Here is a 21,880-nt window from a genome sequence, read left to right as displayed (position 1 = left end):
GTGTCTGCCTTTGTTCTCCTGGTGACCAGAGCAGTTCCTGCCTCAGTATCATAGCTCATATAGATTAGTATCCCCAAAATTTTATGGATGACAAAGAGATGTATTCTTCTTGAACAGTCAGCACAGATTTAAAACATGTAAGATGCCAATTAAGTCTCTACATCATTGGTTTACTGTGAGTTTTACGGGCTGTATGACCATATTCCAGAAGCATTCCCTCCTAACATTTTGCCCACATCTATGGCATGCATCCTCAGAGGTCGTGAGGTTTGTTAGAAACAAGGCAAGTGGGGTTACATATCTGTGGAATGTCCAAAGTGGGGAAAAGAAGTCTGTTTGAGGCAGGTGTGAATGAGGCAACTGATCACCTTGATTAGCACTGAATAGCCTTGCAGCTTCAAGGCTTGGCTGCTTCCTGCCTGGGGGAATCCTTTATTGGGTGGTGTTAGCTGGCCCTGATTGTTTGTCTGGAATTCCCCTGTATTTGAGTGTTGTTATTTCTTTACTGTCCTGAGTTTTTAAATACTAGCAGCCAGATTTTGTTCATTTTCATGGTTTCCTCCTTTGTATTGAATTGTCCTCTGAGGATGCGTGCCATAGATGTGGGAACAGCCCGGGAAACTCACAGCAATCCAGTGATTCTTACTATGAAAGCCTTCGACAACATATCTACATCAACTTCTGAAACTTTTTAACACTCTACTCTGTGTTTATCCAGTAACAGCTAAAAGTCAATGAGGAAAATTAATTCCAGAGAGGGGAAGAAGATGAACACAGGGTATGAATTCCAATCTCTTAATCACCATTAAAAGAGCACCGATATAATAGGCATCGTGTAAAAAGATAACTGAATGTCACACTGCACACACAATTAATCCCACATCAGATTGAGATCAGAGTAGTTTTTGCTAAATGGATCCAAGTTCTAAGATTACAAAGGTAAATGAAGGACTGATGGCATTTCTTGAATGCTCTAATCCCAATTTTTTGGGATAGACAAGACCTGAATTGCCATTTTACTCTATTGTGCTAAGGAGTGGGAAGTGTTAAACAAGGTTAAACAAAGTAATAGTACCAAAAGAACCAAGATGAAATGTATTTCATCTTGAATGAAATACAAGATGATAACATGTAATCACATATAATTAGGGCTAGCATGAAATAAATAAGTTTTTATTGTTGGAATTCCCTACTTCCCTTAAGCAATGAGTCCCACCCCTTCAGAAGTAGATGTTTGGACTGCCAGTACATATTCAACCAAAATGTACTTTGAAAACAGTATTGCCTAAATGATCAATTCCTGTACAAAGGTTGCATTAAGACTCTGGAATTTTTTAAAACACTTTTATAATATTTCAAAATATTTTGTATTAATCTATAGAGATTCTTTAAGTAGTTAGCAAAAATAAGTTAATACAATCATTTCTATTGGCTGCCGGCAGACCGGACAGGGCTTGTTCCGCTTCTTCAGTTTCTTGGCACAGGTGAAACATGACATAAGATGTCCTGTCCTTCCATGTACTATGCAGCCATTTTTGGGGCGCGTTTGGCATATCACACACGGTTCGACACTGGAGAGAGGCAGACTGGATTCTGGGCTTTTGTCTACAGGGTCATCCTTCTCAGGTTCTTTAGAGTCTTCCTGACTGCTGCACAGCATACTGCTGGATGTTGATGGCTGCGAATATGCCTCGCTTTCCTGAGACTCTGAACTTTGTTCGGTATCCTCCGTTTCCTTATTATCGTCGTTTATTTTCCCTTTCTTGCAATCCGGAACATCAAAGCCATCCTCTTGATCGAGCTCTGTGGCCTTTTCAGGGGGCGGTGATGTGGAGTTTTCATGTTTGCTCATTTGAGACTTCTCAGATTTCTCTGGGAGCCAACCCTCTCGCAGGGTCCAGCATCTGGGACAATGGGACGGCAGGGGTGGATTCATCTCATTGCAGTGTGAGCATTTCCAGTAATCCTTTAGTGAATCAGATATAAAACAGCTTATATGTAAGAACCATATTAAAAGAAAAAGCACACAACAACAATTCTGTATTTTCAAAAGGCAGGCACTCAAGTGTTTAAGAGGAAAGACTAATGTAGCCATCCAGTTTTATAGACAACCCGTAATGCCCTCCCTACCACTGACATTTTCATGCATGCATATACTGGCTTAGAAATTTTGTTTGTCAGCTCAGCAGTTCTTGACCCTTCAGTCTACTTACTAAGTTTTCTGGGATGTCCAAATTCAAGGGAGCCTGTTGTATCATGCAACTCTCAAAGAGGAGCTAAAAACTCCGTCATAGCATAACACCGTGAATCTAACCAGATGCCTGTTGGGTTTCATCCCTGGAATGCACAAGTTTTTTTTGTGTCGTCAAGTTTCTAGTCCTCAATGAGTAGCTAGACTAGAGTCAGGTCTAAAGTTCAGGGATTTCATTCCACTACATTCCTATGTATGTTTCTTAAAGGCTTTGTTTTTGCCTTTACTGCTAGCCAGTAACAGAATTCTGTGAGGGAACTTCTGCCCTGGGAAGGCCATGCAGTCTCCACCATACTACTTCTGCTTTTCTTTCTTCCTATGAGGAAGCATTTTGCCTCTCTGTCAGCAAAGTGTAGCTGCATTGACTTTTTTGCCTTTTTTAGAAGATGAGATTTAATAAAATAGTTAGCTCCAAAACTTATCAAGGATATATTTTTTACGTTAATAAATATTTTTGAACCCAAAGTTTTGACTCTGCAATACTGTGCCATCTTAAAGATTAGAAGGTGATCCCGTCTCTCCATACGTAAGTTTCTGCTTGTTATGGAGTTTACTCCTGGTACTCTGCTATATTTTGGTGGAATTACCCTGAAGGTTATTTTTGAGCCTAAGAGCTTTGATTCCCCAACTATGCCCTAAACAGAAATTTAAGGTTTTCTGAGTTCTCAAATGTGGTTTCTGTAGAATCATAGAGTTGAACGAGAGCACATGAGCCATCCAGTCCACCCCCCTGCAAGAAAAGCAGCCCTGATGAATGGCCATCCAGTCTCTGTTTAGCAAGAGAAAAAGCCTCCGCCACATTCCAAGGCAGAGAGTTCCACTGTTGAATAGCTCTTATGGCCAGGAAGTTCCTTCTAAAGTTGATGTAATCTGAAACCATTTCTCTATTGAGTGCTAGTTTCCAGTGCAGCAGAAAACAAGTCTGCTTCCTCTTCCTTATGGCACCCTTTCAAATATTTAAATATGACTATCATGTCTCCTCTCAACCTTCTCTTCTGTAGGCGAAACATACCCAGCTCTTACTGTTCTTCACTGGGACAGCAGAATAGTGTAAAGTAGCTTTGGCAGCTAGGAGTGTTTTGTAGGGAAAGTGAAAAGGGATTGGATGTTGTCACATCTATGAATTTAATCAAGAGAGTAAAAGTGATACCAAACCCACTAGAAATCAGGATATCGGAACTACGGGTAGATGGTAAGGGTATGAAGCTAGTTCGCATAATGCAAGGTAAGCAAATTTTGACAATGCTGACTTGATGGTACGCTCTCTTATAATTCAGACAGCTTTTTTTAGACATGGGACAGTAAGAATTATTCACTGCTTTTTCACTATTCCACTTTTTATTACATATTTATCAAATAAACTTATTAGATCATTTTGTATTTTTTCCACTTTAGTTCAAAAATGAACTAATTGTGTTAGATTGATGATTGTGGGGCAGGTGTGTGTGTATGTGACATCACTGAGTGGCTCCAGAATTTGGTCCACTAACTCAATGGAGTCATAAAGAGAAACAAACACACTTATCACCCAATTGTTATACTAAGTCAATCTATGTTATCCTAAAACATTTTTTTAAGTGTATATGTTTTACATTACCAGAGCAGGAATGTCAACTTGGTGGGTTTTTTGGACAGTTTTGACTTCTGGAGGACCCTTGGGTTATGCCTTCATCCAAAAGATATTTCTAGTGGTCGCATGAACCAGTGACTGCAAATTTTCATTGGTTTTGAAACCCCATTTTGTCTTCCTTCTCAAAGGGAAATATATATTTAGGTGCAAGCCAGGCTGTGGGTGTGTGGCTTGGAGGCAATGATATGTGGCTCATGGATTGCCCATACTTGCACTAGAGTCTCTGATTTGGCTTTAAAAAAATCAAACAATGCAATGTGTACAAAGCTAAGACTTTACTTACAGCCAGGGAAATTTCAGGATCTTCATCAAATGAATCCATATCACTGTCTTCAGTCTGATATATAGTTACTTGATATATCTGATGAAAATATGTAATACCCAATTGATATTGAAATTCATCCCAAATCCAAGTTGTTAAAAATCATGTGTTCACAGGACACAGATGGCTTTCTCATTTTGCAAGGAAACACTATAGACCCTGTTACTGCATGTAACCACTTGACTCATCAGTAGTCTTAAAATAAAATTCATATAATAACAATAACTTCATTTTTGTATCATGCCTCCATCTCCCCGAGAGACTCGGGGCGGCTTACATGGGGACAAGCTTCTCAACATAGTCATACTGAATCAAATTCTCAGCCTAAAATGTAGGCTGACTTATAGAAAAAACAAATATTGTTGGGTATCTGTCAAAATACCACCAGCTGTAATTCTCATTCAGTCTGCTTCCAAATTATACAAGTGCTTCTAACAAAGACAATGGTAAAGGCTAGATGACATGGAAAGACAACTAGGTAAAAACAGCTGTGGAAGATAAATTTGAAATGAGAATCCAAATCAACCTCTACTATCTTTCAAATCATGCTCAGGGTTACAAAACATTCTGAGAAAAGGCACAGGGCACTGCAGGAAAATATACCCTGAAGTTAATAAGTCAGAAAGTTAGCCACTGGTTTCTCCAGCTAAAAGGCTGTCAGTATCTAGTATCAGTGAGACTGACTAGCTAAACACCCTGATTCAATTATAGGTTGATTTGTTTTCTGTAGTCTATGGCATTCTCAACACATATATTAGGCTTCCTGTTGTCAATGGGTCAGAAAATTCAGAACTTTTTCACCTTAATTCCATTGGATCTATTCTAGCCATGACTAATCCTGGATCCAATCCAGTGTTTACAGAGAGTACTTTCTGCAGTAACATGCCAACTAACTGTATATCTCAAACATCATGTATTGAACATACCTCATCATCCTCATCTGTAAGTTCAACACCTTCTTCATTAGGGCTGTATTCTTCTGAACATATAGATTCAACTTCAAACTCAACACTAAATTGATCTGAAACAGAATCATCATCTAGCCAATCACTTAAACTGGCATTGTTATCCTAAAAGAGACCAAAAAATTTAATCAGTTTGTGACCAGAACAAACATAATGCAATAAACAGCTTTCTAGTCCATAATGTGCAAGCTGTACATCTGTGTAGAATACACTAATAAAGCAAACACAAAAATGATAAAAGTGTCACTTGTAGGAACAAAAATTGGCCTGCAACCATACAGGGACCAGCTTCTTGCAAAAAAGAACAAAAAACTAATCTAGAATTAATGCATATTCTCTTTAACCAAACTAGCAAAAGTTTTATATGCTAGGATAAATATTTTTATTTGAGCAGCTGTTCAAATATTAACATATAGTAAAGAAAACATGCCCTCTATCATATGTATGAACGTCTGCTGTAGTCCCAATTAGGAGAAATCACTGACTTAACAGATTGTAAATGGATTGATTTACTAAGTTTCATAGCTTTAATGAGACTAGAAATGGAACTGAGGCCAGTATTTTATAGCAAGAGAGAAACTAAATATGTATATGACCGTGCCAAAGATGAGCACGTTTCACTGCGTACACCTGCACTAAAAAGCTGGAATGAACTCTGAAAGAAGTGAAGCAGATCAGTAGCAGTCCTTTAAAAAATATTCAGGGAGCTGCTTTGGGGAAGGTTTTTAATTCCCCACCATCTTTTTTATCAAGGCTAGTTATACAGTAAATTAAAAAGACCAGGGCAGATTGGACAGATAAGAGACAATAGAATATCAGGAATAGTGCTATTTTCTAGGAGTTGAACAGACCCTGAGATCCCTTGCAAAAACATTTTATTTATTACAATATTTCCATCCCACTCTAAATCCAGAGATCTTGTAGCAGAATGCAGTAAAACTAATCTAACACATTTAAAATAAATAATAGTAATTGTATTAAAAGGCTAAATATATGAAATTTTTTAACAAGTTAAAATGATTAAAACTGGTTAACATACTTAAAACAATTTCAAACCATGTGCATTCAAGGATTTTGTGTGAAACCAAAAATCACACACGTAAATATTACTTTTAATATTTTCCAGCAAGATCTAGCCAATATAGCAGCAAATTTAAGTACTAGAGCGTAATGGAATTATAGCATCTCACAGTTGGAAGGGACACGTAAGTTTTTGTTCACAAAGTCTCTTAAGACTTGTGAGAGAGTCATAAAGCATTATTTCCCAAACAAAAACCCATCTCTACTTACTGGACTTGATGGAGATCCTGCAGAGCTGCTGCTGTTATTTTGATCACAATATAATCCGCTGACAACACACCATGAAAGGCTTTCATCAAACGTAAGAGAAATGCTGTCTGATTTATGCCGTTTGCTCTGTCTTTCATCATTCACATCTTCTGAACCATGTTCTTCTGCATGATTAGACATAAATAGGTAATTTATAGGCATGTGTAATCGATAAAAAATATTTCAAAGGTCATTACAAAACTGGGGGGTGTTGGTATTTTGTTTCTAAAGTGTTTCTAAAATATAGTTAGTAAAAATGAGGTTAATAAAACTTGTTACTTTTTTCATTAAGTAACTGAACAAGTGGGGAAACTTCAGGGCTCATTTCTCCCTAATTTTTAGAGCTATTGTGGTGAAACTTACTATAATTGTACCACACATTTTCCCCTGTTAGCCCATCAAATTTAAGAATGTTACACTCATCAACTAATTTTTGGGGATTTTTTGAATTTTTTACACACTTTAAAAAAAACTACTTGATTTTTATATACAATACACAAGATAAGCAGGGTGTCAATCCCCGGAAGTTTCAGAAAGATTCACACATCTACAGATTTTAGGGGATTTTTGAAAGTTTCGACAAAAACATTTATCCCCCCCAAAAAGCCACAACAGAAATCCCCTTGAATGTCCATATGACACACAAGCACATAACTTCAACTTAGCACAGATTTATACTATTACTTATTTACTTGAATTATCTATGCAGATTAAATAATTTCCTTATTATTAGACTCACTCTAAACAGTTGGCTGCTGCAGCCTTCATTGGGCTTTTTGATGCTGAGCACTGCATTCTGAGAAATGCCTTACCAAACTACATTTCCCAGAATGCTGTGTTTTCAGTTTCCCGCCCAATTCTGCTAGTCCTGCCCCACACTGCCTTCCCTTATGGCAACCAGCCAAAAAATTAACAAATTAGATATGACTTACACGAGGAGGAACTATAATTTTGCACACCTTTACTAATTGACTGTATATTGTATATGTATGTATTTTGCAAACCCTTATTTTGTTCTGGGTTGTCTTGATCAGGGCCTATTTCTGTCATGAGATTCCCAAGTTCTAAAAAGCAAACGTTGGTCTTCAACACTGTAACCAGTTAACTTTTATTATTCCTATAAGGGGTTTCTAACATTTAAGCCTACAGAAGTCACTAAAAAACCAAAATTTCACAGATCTTGAAGGATAATTCCATACAAGTAGTAAGCTCCAATGGGTTCAATGGTTTCATTCTTAGGCTGCTAGTTATAAATCTTAAAGGTTTCTAGAGTTAGAAACGTTAATGTTTTAAGATTTTAAGATAAAAAAACTAAGTTACCAATCAAGCTTCTACTAAGCAAGAAATAATATGAGCAGATGGGAGAGGATTTTTGTATGGCAATTGGAGCAACATTGTTGCGACAAAGGTAGATGTAATAAGGATGCTCAGAGTAGCAAATAATAGGTAGCACATGTATAAAACATGTAAACTAGAGTACCGAAGACGTAGACATAAGTCAAGTATGGAAGGGCTGTTCTATTGTCTTTTTAGGTTATTGTCTCCATCTGGAGAAAAGATCAAAGGCGACTTGGAGAGACCTTAATATATGTAATCAAGGTAACATGACCATACGGCCAAGAAAATGTGGAAGAACCAAGGAAGATAAGCCTCACACTGGAAGTAGCATTTTTTTTCTATGACATTTTGATTATCTGACAATTTCTTGAGCTTCAAATATGTGAATTATTATAAGTAATGAAACATATGCAAAAGACACCTATTCTTACCTGCACCACTGTATGCCCTCCTCCTAGAAGTAGTTGCTTCACTTGAGTCTTGCACAAATTCCTATTTTGAAAAAAAATATATAATCAACACTCCACAAAAAAACTGCTTTGCTAATCCAAACATCATACTTGAAAGACAGAAAGATAGGAATATACCGCATAATAAAATTACCTTTAGAGCACTTCCATTTTCTAGTTGGCACCTGGACTGATTCACAGATGTGTTAACATTATTAGAGTCTTTAAAAAGAAATATACATTGGAAGTCACTAAAGTTGTTCAGATATACATTTCAGAACAAGAAGATTCTAAACTGCAGCTCGAGCAATATGCATTACTCCAAATTCAAATAAAGCAAATAATGGGGAAATTCCAACATTTAAAAAACAAAACAAAAAAAGATGCAATAGTATTTACAAGAGTCAGCTTACATTGCTATTGTGGCTGAGCTTATCTTAAATTTTCAAGACCTATGTTACCATTATAATTTTAAAATATACCTTTAGGAAATCACTAGTGATGCAGACATAAATAAGGGTAGGATAGTAATATAGCTATCAAACCATGTTTGTATGTGTGACAGGATTTGCACTTCGGGCCAACCGCCAGCTGGGTCTTCCTTTGGTCTTTACTGTTATTATTTTAACAAAGACAATCCTAGGGTGCATCTACACTGTAAAATTAATAGTTTGACACTACTTAAATAGTCATGGCTCAATGCTATGAAGTACTGGGAGCTTTAGCTTGGTGAGGCAGCAGAACTCTTTGGCAGAGTAAAGGCCTTGGAAACTACAACTCCCTATGATTCCATACCATGGAGTCATAACAGTTAAAGTGCAGTCAAATTACATTAATTCTACAGTGTAGATGCACCCCAAGTTCTTTCACTAATACATGAATAAATCATGTTTTCGGTAAGCACATACCAATTACCTAACTTTCTTATCCAGAATTATTTGCAATAATACCTCAAGCAGACTGGTATCCCAGCTCTATTTGCTTTAAGTAAAATGGTACGATCAATGGTTTGCCTACCACATACCTAAATCTAGCTATAAGTACCAACAGAATAAACCTAGTGGTTACTTGGTATTTGCATTAAGATTACTTGAAGTCCAGCAACTGAGTCTACTTTAGCTAGAATTAAATCTGGATTCAGGCTTTTATGTTACAAATTTAATTGCTTTATCATTATGGTACTTAAAATGAAACAGCAATTCACAATAGTTAAAACTGATATTAGAAAAAATAGATTCTCTCATTTATGGACCACATCTGCACTTTAATTAGGATGATGTATACAAGCTTGAGCAAATCTCCTGCCCTTCTGTACCCAGGGAGAGTTCAGAAATCTTTGCACTTTTCCACAGACTAATAAGTCATTAAAATTAGCAAACTTTCAGCAATATTAATTACAATGAGAACAAACTAATTTCCAAACAGCTAATATTGGCCAAACATCTCTTCTGGGAAGATGACAGAAGTGAAGAAGATCAAGCTTTGCTCAAGTAAAAGAATACTTTTCTGTGACATCTAAACCAGCTCCTAGTTTTACAACCTAAGTGTTACATATCTCAAAAACTTCTTGAGAACAACTGACAAGACAAGTCTACAATTAGTTTTCATCTAAGTTACTTCCTGCTTTCCCTAAAATGTTTGCTAACAGATCAAATAAATTCTTATTGTGCAATTTAACTTAATAAAAATATATAACAACTGTTTTCCCTAATTAACTTATTAATAATATCACAATAGCCATGTAACTTACCTTGTCGACTGACAGTTACCAGGTTTTTGGAAATCATCAAATATAATTGCCTTTAAAAAGATAGGACATGATCTTAGTTTTCAAGGATAACATTTAGGTATTTTATTTTTAATGAACCTGCACTAAAAAGCACATTATTCTCAAAGCTCTCATAGTATCTGTAATTTTCACGATTCCAGAACTGTAGTTCCTGAAAATTACTGCAACCTTTAAAAAAGTACTATTAGCCCTATTTCTGTGACTTTCAGATAGCACTCACATACAAGTTATAACGTTAAAACATTTCCAGTAAAGAACAAAACAGTTCTGGTCAATGATAAAAAATATGGTGCCAGTCCTGGCACACATGGAACAAAAGTCCATGCCATCAGGTAACTTGAGATGTAATTGATCTAGACCAGTGGTTCTCAACCTGTGGATCCCCAGGTGTTTTGGCCTACAACTCCTAGAAATTCCTGACAGTTAACCAGCTGTTACGATTTCTGGGAGTTGAAGGCCAAAACATCTAAGGATCCACAGGTTGAGAACCACTGATCTAGACCAAAATTACTACTTATACCATTTGTTAAAGAGCTTTTAGGGCTGCACTATATTGGATTTATTACCAGTAGTAAAGCTGATGTAATTAAGCATCCAGTTTTTCTAAGACATCAGAATGTTGATAAAAGTTCACAAAAAAAACTTCACAAAAAAATAAGAGGGCTGATCGATTTGCTGTAAGACTGTGGCATCATTACGGAAATCTTCACATGGATCTCACTTTATACACAGTGAAGCGCCTAAACAAACTCACAGCCATTTTGTCTGGAATATCAAATACACAAGGGGATTTTATAGTGCTTCAGAAGCAAACAGAGAAGTTAGTAGAATGTTAGGTAAACTTTGGATGCAGCTACACTGTAGAATTAATGCAGTTGGACACAAATTTAGATGTCATGGTTCAATGCTTTGGAGTGGTAATTTTCTTCTCTCTGGTGGCTCACCAAAACGACAACCCCTATGTTTCCATAGTATTCACCCACTGCATTTAAAGTGATATCAAACTGTATTTATTTTACTGTAGTTGCACCCTAGGTCAACTTCTTCAGATGCAGCTGGGCAGCTTTAGGAAATACACAGCTGTATCTTGCAGTTACTGGAATTTTTGAAAACAGAAAATACATCTTATATCTTGTTGTTTGTTCTTAGTATAAACTCCTGTATTGAATAATATTGTTTCCAAAAGTTAAAAAAAGTTATCTTTCATGGCACCTGTAGCACTTAAAACTATTACAGAGCAACGCTACTGAAGAAACCATCGTTTTATATTTAACCTTAACATAAATAATCAAACTGAGTAAAATTAGTCACGCTTCCCACCCACCACAACCACTGTATATGTAGGAGCATCACCAAAGCCACAAAGCTAACACGTGCTTACTACCATGTTAAAATTAAAAATTTACCTCTGTTCTTTTACAGAAAAACTTTGCACTCCAAAAAGTTCTCCCAAGAGATCATTTGCACAGTGGACAATATGCTGCTGTTCTTCATCATACAGATGCTTAGACATAATATATTGACCAATATACAGGAGTATCTATAACAAAAGCATTTTAAATGTTTTATTGTACAAAATAAGAATAAAATTATTATACAGAACTACAATATCATTTATATATGCATGTTTCTCATTAGGGTTTCCATCACATCCTGGCAACAAATGAATTCTAGGATAATATTGAATAGATGAAGAGTAGAATTGGGTTTAACATAAAGAAAGGCACCAACGGTTTCTAGTAATTTATATATGCCACTCTTCCCTGCCTCCTTCAATTCTGCATACTTATCCCATAATGACAGTTCTGCTAATGTAAAATATTGCAGGAAACATTAACATTTATGCAGGCTTCAATTTTCATTGTGTAATTGTCTATTCAGAAGTTATGAAACATTACTGAAAATTGAGAAGAGGGGAAATAATAGGATGTTTTCACCTTGGCCTATGTCCTTATATATAAAAGGAATGATAAAAGTACAATATGTTCTCCAAAGTTTACTGTATTCTTTATTTTTAATTAGTATTATACTTTTCCATAAGTTCAATTCAGTAACTAAAGAGTTGCAAGTAGTACAACCTTACTGCAATGAATATGACTTACTTCCTTCATAGTAAAAGTATCCTTCTGTGCACCAGCAAACTTTAAAAGTTTCAGCAGCAATGGTTTCGGTTTGACCTGAAAACAGAGATAAAACAAGGGATTTCTAAACAGGTGTTCTCGCTATCTGGAGAGCTAGTCCTATCACAGAATCATAGAATCAAAGAGTTGGAAGAGACCTCATGGGCCATCCAGTCCAACCCCCTGCCAGGAAGCAGGAATGTTGCATGTCCAGAATGTTCCTGTCCAGAAAGTATAAACATTTCAGAAAATAAGTATCTAAGATCCATAAGTTTTTTATAACCATGATTGGGACAAGTTCTCTTAGATCAACAAGAAATGTAAACCTAACAGATGTTTCACATCAATCATTGACAAAATATGTGTGTGTTCTCAGGTATCATAGCTACACACTGAGGAAGAGGGTTTGCAGAACTATATATCTAAGACATAACTCCAATTCCCTTCCATATTGGAATGCACAACCAAAGCACTCTTGAAAGATGGCCATCCACTCTGTTTAAAAACCTCCAAAGGAGACTCCATCACACTCTGAGATATATTCAACTGGCAAACAGTTTTTACTGTCAGGACATCCTTCCGAACATTTAAGAGGACTCTTTCCCTGTAATTTGAAATCACTGCTTAATGTCCTAGTCTCTGGAGCAACAGAAAACAAGCTTGTCCCCCCCCCCCTCAATATGACACCCTGTCAAATATGTAAACATGCCTCTCATGTTTCCATTAACCTTCTCTTTTGAGCTAAACATGTCCAGCTCCTCAAGTCACTTCCCATAGGGCTTGCTTTCTAGACCTATTACCATTTTGGTTATTTGTCTCTGGACATGTTCTAACTTGTCAATATCCTCTTGAATCATAGTGTCCAGAACTGGACACAGTAGTCAAGGTGATGAATAGAGTGGTACTATTGTTTCCTTGATCCTATTCATGCAGCAAAAAATTACATTGGCTTTTTCAACCGCCACATCACATTGTTGGCTCATATATGGACCACGACTCATTCTATGTGTGGTCCATATGTGAGTCAACAGTGGTGAGATCGAGGTGAGCAATTCTGAGAGGAGAGACTGGACTGGCCCCATGGTTCCCAGCACATTTCATAGCTTACAACAAATTTGAATGTGATCTTCTATTCCACATTAGGCGTGTAACCAACTTGGAAATAAACTCAACTGATTTCATTTCCAGTTAAAAGAGACTGCAGGTTTTTGTGGGAGGACATTGAAAAAGAAATGGCTCTCCTCTTTTTTTTAAAAAAAACCCAATATTGCACAGAAATCAAAACTGTCCACATCAGTAGCTTAGAGAGTGATACCATTGCCTTTTGTTGGTTCAATGTACATAAACTTTGTCTTGTGCACAAAAGTATTAATTAAATTAAAAATATTGTATGTGTGTGTATATGTATAATGACCTACAACGTATGTGTATAAAGTATCTATGAAGTGTGAATTAATGTTGTGTTTTGACTTGAATGACATCTACAAAACATCTCACAATGCATGTATTATTAAACATTTCAGTGTTGACAAGAGGCCCCTTCCATACAGACATACAATGCAGAATATCAAGGCTGAAAATTCCACAATGTCTGCTTTTATTTAGCTATGTGGAAGGGGCCCCAGATAATCCAGTTCAAAGCAGATGTTGAGGCATTTTCTGTCTTGATATTCTGGATTATATGGCTGTGTGGAAGGTTTCTAAGATAATCAAGCTGAAATCAGATAATGTGGATTTTCTGCTTCGATAACGTGGATAATCTGGCAATGTAGAAAGGGCCAAAGTGATTCCAAACTGCATTAATTCTACAGGAGGCAGGGGCAAGCTTTGGCCCTCAGCTTGAGTGATGGAGAGGGAAAAGGAAGGGGCATGAGGCTGTTAGGAATTGTGGGATTTGAAGTCCAAAACACCTGGATTTAAGTCGCTGAGAGGGAAAAGGATAGGGCCTGAGGCTGTTAGGAATTATGGGAGTTGAAGTCCAAAACACCTGGATTTAAGTGGCTGGGGGGAAAAGGGAAAGGGCCTGAGTCTGTTAGGAATTGTGGGAGTTGAAGTCCAAAACACTTGGAGGGCATAAGTTTTCCCATGCATGTTCTATAGTGTGTACTGGCAGGACTGAAGACTGGCAGGTCGCAGGTTCTCCCTCTATCAGCTCCTCATGTGGGGACATGAGAGAAGCCTCCCACAAGGATGGTAACATATCAAGAAATATCTGGGCATCCCCTGAGCAATGTCCTTGCAGACGGCCAATTCTCTCACACCAGAAGCAACTTGGCAGTTTCTCAAGTCGCTCCTGACACACGAAAAACAGTGTTGATGTAGTGCTGCAGTCACCTTTAAGAGTGAAATCAGTTGGATTGATTTCACAGATGTATTTGCAATGCCAAAAAAAGCAAGCAACCTTTCCATGAGATTGTGGATACTCACCAATGTTTCCTGAGAGGTGCCATTGCTGCCCGAAGTGCCCGCTGCTGCAGGCTCCAGAGCAGAAGCCATCTTCGTCTTGCACACTGGCCTGTGGAGAGGAGAGGAGAGGAGGACGTCAGGAATGCTTCAAAAGCAGAGGCCGGGAATTCATTCCTCAGGGAAGTCCCCAAGCTGTGGCCATTACACGCAAGGCAACGCGGGCCGAGTATAAATACTGCCGCCTCTAGAGGCAAGCCTGGACTTCGCTCCTCTTCCAACCGCGGCCCCGACATGCCCGAGCATGACCCGCGGGAGGGGCCAAACCGGAGCTGAGTCAACCAGAAGGAGGAGGAGGGCGAATAAAGGCCGCTGACCAGCTCCCAAGTGGAGGCCCGGCCCTTGACCCTCTTCCCCATCTTTCTACGGAGGGGCCACAAGAAACCCCCCTCATTTTATATTCCCAAACCACGAAGAAGGAGTAGGGAAGTAGGGGGAGCCTTTTACCGCTCTTCTCTCCCACAAAATACTCACGGACTCCACCCTAGAGAGCCACGGAAGGGTCTCCGGGCCTATTGGGGCAGCCAAGGCGCCCCTCTTGCGCCGCCATTTTGGGGCCGCTCTCTCTCTCTCTCTCTCTCTCTCTCTGTCTCGCGCGCGCGCGCTCTCGCTTTCCCTCTCGCGCATGCGCGCGCTACAAGGTCGCCTCGCGAGCGCCTCCCTACCGGCGTCTTCCCTCCCCAACCGTTTCCTTTTTTGAATTTCGGGCCTTGTGGGGAGTCTATACCATGCAGCTGTGGACAAGCCTACATAGGGACCACCAAAGGCAGCATTGCCCAGACACGAATCAAGGAACATGAAAAGCCCTGCAGACTGATTCAGAGAAGTCAGACATAGCAGAGCACCCGATGAGCCAACCTGGACACAGCCTATTATTTGAGAACACAGAAATGCTGGACCACACCAACAACTACCATGTCAGGCTACACAGAGAAGGCATGGAAATCCACAAGCATGTGGACAATTTCAACACAAAGGAGGAAACCATGAAAATGAACAAAATAACACTTTATTTGTACCCCGCTACCATCTCCTCAAGGGACTCGGTGCAGCTTACATGAGGCCGAGCCCAAATACAATAATACAAGCAAAACAACAACAGTACACGCAATTAAAATAAAACATAGATAATAAAATATACAACATTATCAATAAGACAACACGCAATTAAAAACAGTGGGAAGGCCAAATGTAAAGTTAAAATGGAAATAATGCTGGGACATGGACAGAAGGTGATAGTGGCGTTTGTGGAAGGGCATACGAGCAGATCTAAAAAATGTAAAGTGCTTTGGAGGACAAAGTGCTATGAGATCATTATTCCGGGAAGGCACACTGGAACAACCACACGTCTTCAAGCTCCTCCTGAAGACTGCCAACGTTGGGGCTTGTTTGATGTCTTTAGGGAGTGAGTTCCAGAGTCGAGGGGCCACCACCGAAAAGGCCCTCTCTCTCGTCCCCACCAACCGCGCCTGCAATGCTGGTGGGATCGAGAGCAGGGCCTCCCCGGATGATCGAAGGGATCTCATGGGTTCGTATACAAAGATGCGATCACGCATCTCTGTTGTGTCCAGGCATTGAATATTTGCCTTTTATGTTTGAAATCTGTCCTGAGTCCCTCCAGGGAGATAGGGCAGAATATAAATAAATAAATAAATAAAACTCCAAAGGGTTCCCCCAGGCAGCAACCAGCCCAGCTTTGAAGCTACAAGGCCATTAAGTGCTCATCAAGATGGCCGACTGCAACATTCACGCTTGCCTCAAGCAGACAAGAGTTCTTTCTCCCACCCTGGACATTCCACAGATATATAAACCTCACTTGCCTAGTTTCCAACAGACCTCACAGTCTCTGAGGATGACTGCCATAGATGTGGGTGAAATGTCAGGAGAGAATGCTTCAGAAACATGCCCTACACCCTGGAAAAGTCACTGCAACCCAGTGATTTTGGCCATGAAAGCCTTTGAAAACACAGTTCCCTTTTCCCTTGGGAACACACAAGAGAGTTCTTCCATCCATGCGTATCCTTTCATGCAGAGAATAAACACTCCTCATGCGCATGGGTCCCAATAGGCCTCATTCTCAACTTGTTTCCCAAATGTTTCCAGCTCCTTTGGACTTTAATTCCCAGAATCCCTGGCCATTGACTGGGTGTTGTAAGTCCAAAGTAACTGGAGTTTGGCACCACTTTTACAGGCCCTGGCTCAGTGATATGGAATCATGGGATTTGCAGTTTGGTGAGGTGCCAGCACTCTTTGGCAGACAGATATAAACATGACTGAGGTTGCATCTAGAATTAATGCTTTTTTGACACGTTAACTGCTCTGGAACCAAACTCAATGGACATCAATAGACCCATGCAAAATGGTGCAATTCCTATACTCTTAAGATGCATCTACATCAGGCATGGGCAAACTTTGGCCCATGCCTGATGTTTTGGACTTCAACTCCCATAATTCCTAACAGCCTCAGGCCCTTTCCTTTCCCCCCTCAGCCGCTTAAGTGAGAAAAAGAAGAGACCTGGGGCTGTTAGGAATTGTGGGAGTTGAAGTCCAAAACACCCGGATGGTCAAAGTTTGCCCACGCCTGACACTGTAGCATAATTGCAGTTTGACAGCAATTTAGCTGCCGTGGCTCAGTGCTATTTGGTCACGGGAGCTGGAGTTTTACAAGGCATTTCTCTGCCAAATAGTTCTGATGCCTCAGCAAACTCCCATGATTCCACAGCAATAAGCCATGGTAGTTAAAGGGGTGTCAAACTGCATTGATTCTTCAGCAGGCATGGGCAAACTTTGGCCTTCTAGGTGTTTTGACCCACAATTCCTAACAGCTTTAGAGCCCTTCTTTCCCCCCCTCCTTTCTGACTTTGGAAGCTAAGCAGGGTCAGGCCTGGTCAGTCCTTGGATGGGAAACCACCAATGAATATCAAGGCGCCAGAGGGATCTGGCTCTGCATAGTACTCCTTGTCTTTAATGCTTATATTTGTATTTCAGTGCATTTGTGGGTTTTTTATTGTATTGTGTCATATTTGTCGTTAGCTATCTTGAATGTAGACATCAGGAGAAAGGCAGGATAAAAATACGGTAAGTAAACAAGAATCAGACAAATTCATAGTAGTCTGCTTTTTTGGGAAATATTTTGGTTCCTTTGCCCTTACAATAGAAGAAATGGCCAGCTGTGACTACTTATCACGATGGTTACATAGGCCAGTTCTGTATCTGAATATCTCTCTGTATGTCAGCTGCTGGGGAACCAAGACAATTGTGGTTGCTTTCATCCTGTTTCTGGGTTTCACATAGGCTAATGTCATTTCTTGATTTGGCTCATGTAGGAATAAAATACTCAATTAGATACACTGTTTGTTTGAATGTTCTTAATGGGGCTTACTGACAGCTAGCATGGTGTAGTGCACATAGCAACAACTAGTTAGTAAGTGCTCTTATGACTGCAACTTAGAAAAAAAGAGGAATACAGCTAAATTTGCTTTTTAGGGATTCCCCTGAAAATAGGAATATGTGTTAATGCAGAGACAGGGCCTTAACGAGAGACAGGGCCTTCTTTGTGATTGCTCCCCGGCTATGGAACTCCCTTCCTGGTGAGATCAGGTCGGTCTCCTCTCTCCTGTCCTTTAGAAGGATGGTAAAAACTTGGCTGTGAGACCAAGCTTTTGGGACAGGGCAATAAAGCAGCAATAGGAAAGATTACCAGGCCAATTAGATTTGACATGGATGACTAAGACGTTTTAAATGGTGTATTTTAAATGATGTATTAAATGATGTATTTTAAAAATTTTGATAAATGTTTTTAATGTGTATGTATGTATATAAGAATTTGTGTCCCGGCCGTATATATGCTGTGCTCTGCCCTGAGTCCCTTTCGGGGTGAGAAAGGCAGAATATAAATGTTTTAAATTAATTAATTAATTAATTCCGTTCCCCATGTTGTGGTGACTCCCAACCATAAAATTATTTTTTGTTGCTACTTCATAACTGTCATTTTGCTATTATTATAGCAAAATTTGCTATAATTTATAATTTTATTATAGCAAAATGACAGTTATGCTAATCTATTTTCTTTCACTGGTCCAGCGAATGTATTTTCATTCACTGGTCCAGCAAATGTATTTTCATTCACTGGACCAAATTTGGCACAAATACCTGATACGCCCAAATTTGTATACTGGTGGGGTTGGGGAGGGGGGGATTGATTTTGTTATTTTGAAGTTGTAGCTACTGGGATTTATAGCTAACCTACAATCAAAGAGCATTCTGAACTCCACCAATGATGGAATTGAACCAAACTTGGCACACAGAACTCCCATGACCAACAGAAAATACTGGGTTTGGTGCGCATAGACCTTGAGTTTTGGAATTGTAGTCCACATATATCTAGAGAGCACTGTGGACTCAAATGATGGATCTAGACTAGACTTAGCATAAATACTCAATATGCCCAAATGTGAACACTGATGGAGTTTGGGGCAAATAGACTTGACATTTGGGAGTTGTAGTTGCTGGGATTTATAGTTCATCTACAATCAAAGAGCATTTTGAACCCCACCAATTATAGGGAGAATGGGTCTCTCACATTTTTGCTTGTTTATTGCTTCCATCAAAATAATACTTTCACATTTCCCCCTTATATTACTGATTTTTGCTCAATAATTAGAAGAAATGTGAGTGGGTTTTTGTATGTTCCAAGCCAGGCTATTGAGCACAGTACAAGTAAGCATCCAAATCTGTTCTTTATTTCTTTCCCCAATCACACTGTTTACATGCACTCACATTCTGATCCTCTATGTATGTATTTGGAAGCAAGTCCTGCAGAAGGAAGCACAACTTATTCCAAGTATATGTAGCATTAACACTTAAGTATCTATTGACATGCATAGTACACATGGCTTCTCATAACACTAATGTGTATTCTCACCAGCAGCTTGGGTTTCTTCCACCAGCAATAGCAGCCACTGCCAGCAACCTCATGGGTGGAGTTGTTGTGTCTAGGGTGGATAGAATGAGTACAACTTTCCATGGCATTTTACGATGGATCGGAGGAAACAGAGAAAGGGAGAAAAAAAATGTTATAACTACCAACTGTAGGATTTCAGTATAGAGTTAAGCTCATATAAATGACTACTAATTGCTGGTGAACAATATGTTTCTGTTCTCATATTTTGTGTGTGAATTTCCATGTCATCAGGCAACATGAAAGTAGGCAACAGAGTGCTGAACTAGACAGGCTTTTCCTCTGATCCAGCAAGTCTCCAAGGGACTGATCTTTGTCCAGGCTTGTCCTCTGCTAAACAACAACATGACCAAGGAAACATGAGGAGAATTTCCGTGAGGAATTTATATAGTCACTTGTGAAAGAACGGCTTATCCGGACAATCCTGTTAAACTTAAAACTCAAGGTCCAAGAGTACACAAGATAGGTGACATTTAAGCAATTGCTGGAATGTGTGTGTCTACCATTTATCACCAGAATTTCAAAGGGCTGGAATATTCCTTGACCTACATGTGACAGAACATGATATTTCACTTCTTGTTCCACTCTTAGACATTTTCCCTAGATAATATAAGTTAAACATACTGTTCAAGAAATTTATTGACTTTTTATATTCTGAATATAAGGAACAAAACATACATTGGGTAATCAGTTTTTGCAGACAACAGTCTGCTTTAGCAGATACATGATGTGGAATGCTTAGCTTACTACAACCAGCATCCAATTGTTATTCCTGAGTAAATCAGTGGAACTTAAACAGGGCTAAATTGATCAAGTTCCCACTGATTTATGGTAATTAATCTTCTATAGGTGGAACTAACAATTTAACCCCATGGAGAGCTGTTACTTGTAATTAAATTTAACATACTGTATGTATATGGAATCATGGAGTTGGAAGAGACCACAAGGGCCATTCAGTCCAACCCCTTGCCATGCAGGAACACACAATCAAAACATTCTTGACAGATGACCATCCAGCCTCTGGTTATAAATGTGTATGTGATAATCTTTTCAAAATACCATCAGATATTGAAGAACTAGAGAACTGGCAATTCAAGAAAGATAAAATACTATTTGTTGTTAAAAAGGTACACTAACTATTTTATTTAATTATGTTATAACAGCATTTTAGACCCAAACAGCCACAGAAAACAAAATAAATTGGCCTCTAACTTTCATTTAAAATGTGCCTTTAACATGACCAATTCAGCCAGTTTAACTTGTACATTTATGAAGGCTTGATCATTTATTACCAGTTTAATAAAATATGTGAGCCAGTTTCCTTGGAATATGATCACTGCACTCAGCAAGACATAGTTTTGACTATAAATGTACAAGTCTATTTAATTAAATTGTGATATAGTTTTAAAGAGGGGAAAAGTAATAAAACCCAGCGCAGACACTGATATCATTGCATAAAAGCCAATACCAAAAATTGTAACAGGTCTTCAGGCAGTATTTACATTGATTTCCATATTCACATCTGTGTGAGCAATGCACTAGCCATTATATACAAATGAAGATGCGTAAGAAAAATAAAAAAAAATATTTAAAACCTCTTTATAATTTTCTTCTCATGACTTGAAATCAGGTGGTGATGACTTGCATACTTCTGCTTTTCATTTCTCAGTTAGCAAATCCCATGCTGTCAGCATGTTGTAGTGGATTGCGCCCGTACCTCGGGAAGTCTGACTTGGCCACGGTAGTACACGCTCTGGTCACATCCCGCCTTGACTACTGCAACGCTCTCTACGTGGGGCTGCCCTTGAAAACGGCCCGGAAGCTTCAGCTAGTCCAGCGCGCGGCAGCCATGTTACTAACAGGAGCGGGACGCAGGGAGCACACAACGCCCTTGTTGTTCCAGCTCCACTGGCTGCCGATCTGCTACCGGGCCCAATTCAAGGTGCTGGTGTTGGCCTACAAAGCCCTAAACGGTTCCGGCCCAAAATACCTTTCTGACCGCATCTTGGCCTATGAGCCCACGAGGACCTTGAGATCGTCTGGGGAGGCCCTTCTCTCGATCCCGCCTGCCTCACAGGCACGTCTCGCGGGGACGAGAGATAGGGCCTTCTCGGTGGTGGCCCCCCGGCTGTGGAACGCCCTCCCTGTAGATATCAGACAGGCGCCCTCCCTTATGGCATTCCGCAGGAGTCTAAAGACATGGTTATTTGAGAAGGCGTTTGACTAAGTGCTACAACTATTGGTAATGACGATCGGAACGGAAT

General features: G+C 39.2%; 1 protein-coding gene across 2 annotated transcripts; it reads right to left on the bottom strand.

Annotated features, from left to right (window-relative positions):
* Positions 1-1,152: 1,152 nt before the first annotated feature.
* MDM2 (MDM2 proto-oncogene) lies at positions 1,153-19,769 on the bottom strand. Of its 2 annotated transcripts, none has more exons than XM_060777483.2 (11): positions 19,581-19,769; positions 14,621-14,708; positions 12,176-12,250; positions 11,480-11,613; positions 10,035-10,084; positions 8,439-8,506; positions 8,267-8,327; positions 6,459-6,622; positions 5,130-5,273; positions 4,165-4,242; positions 1,153-1,966 (listed from the first exon to the last, which is right to left on the bottom strand). In XM_060777483.2, the coding sequence occupies exons 1-11, from the start codon at positions 19,685-19,687 to the stop codon at positions 1,397-1,399; spliced, it is 1,539 nt and encodes a 512-aa protein (XP_060633466.2). In that variant the 5' UTR covers positions 19,688-19,769; the 3' UTR covers positions 1,153-1,396. The 2 variants fall into 2 exon arrangements, with proteins under 2 accessions (XP_060633466.2, XP_067325191.1); XM_067469090.1 differs by lacking the exon at positions 19,581-19,769 and adding an exon at positions 15,131-15,235.
* Positions 19,770-21,880: the final 2,111 nt, after the last annotated feature.

Source organism: Anolis sagrei, chromosome 5, assembly GCF_037176765.1.
Source record: "Anolis sagrei isolate rAnoSag1 chromosome 5, rAnoSag1.mat, whole genome shotgun sequence".
Lineage (NCBI taxonomy): Eukaryota > Metazoa > Chordata > Lepidosauria > Squamata > Dactyloidae > Anolis > Anolis sagrei.
Note: the sequence above shows the minus strand (reverse complement) of the source record. Positions and strands in the feature narration are given on the sequence as shown.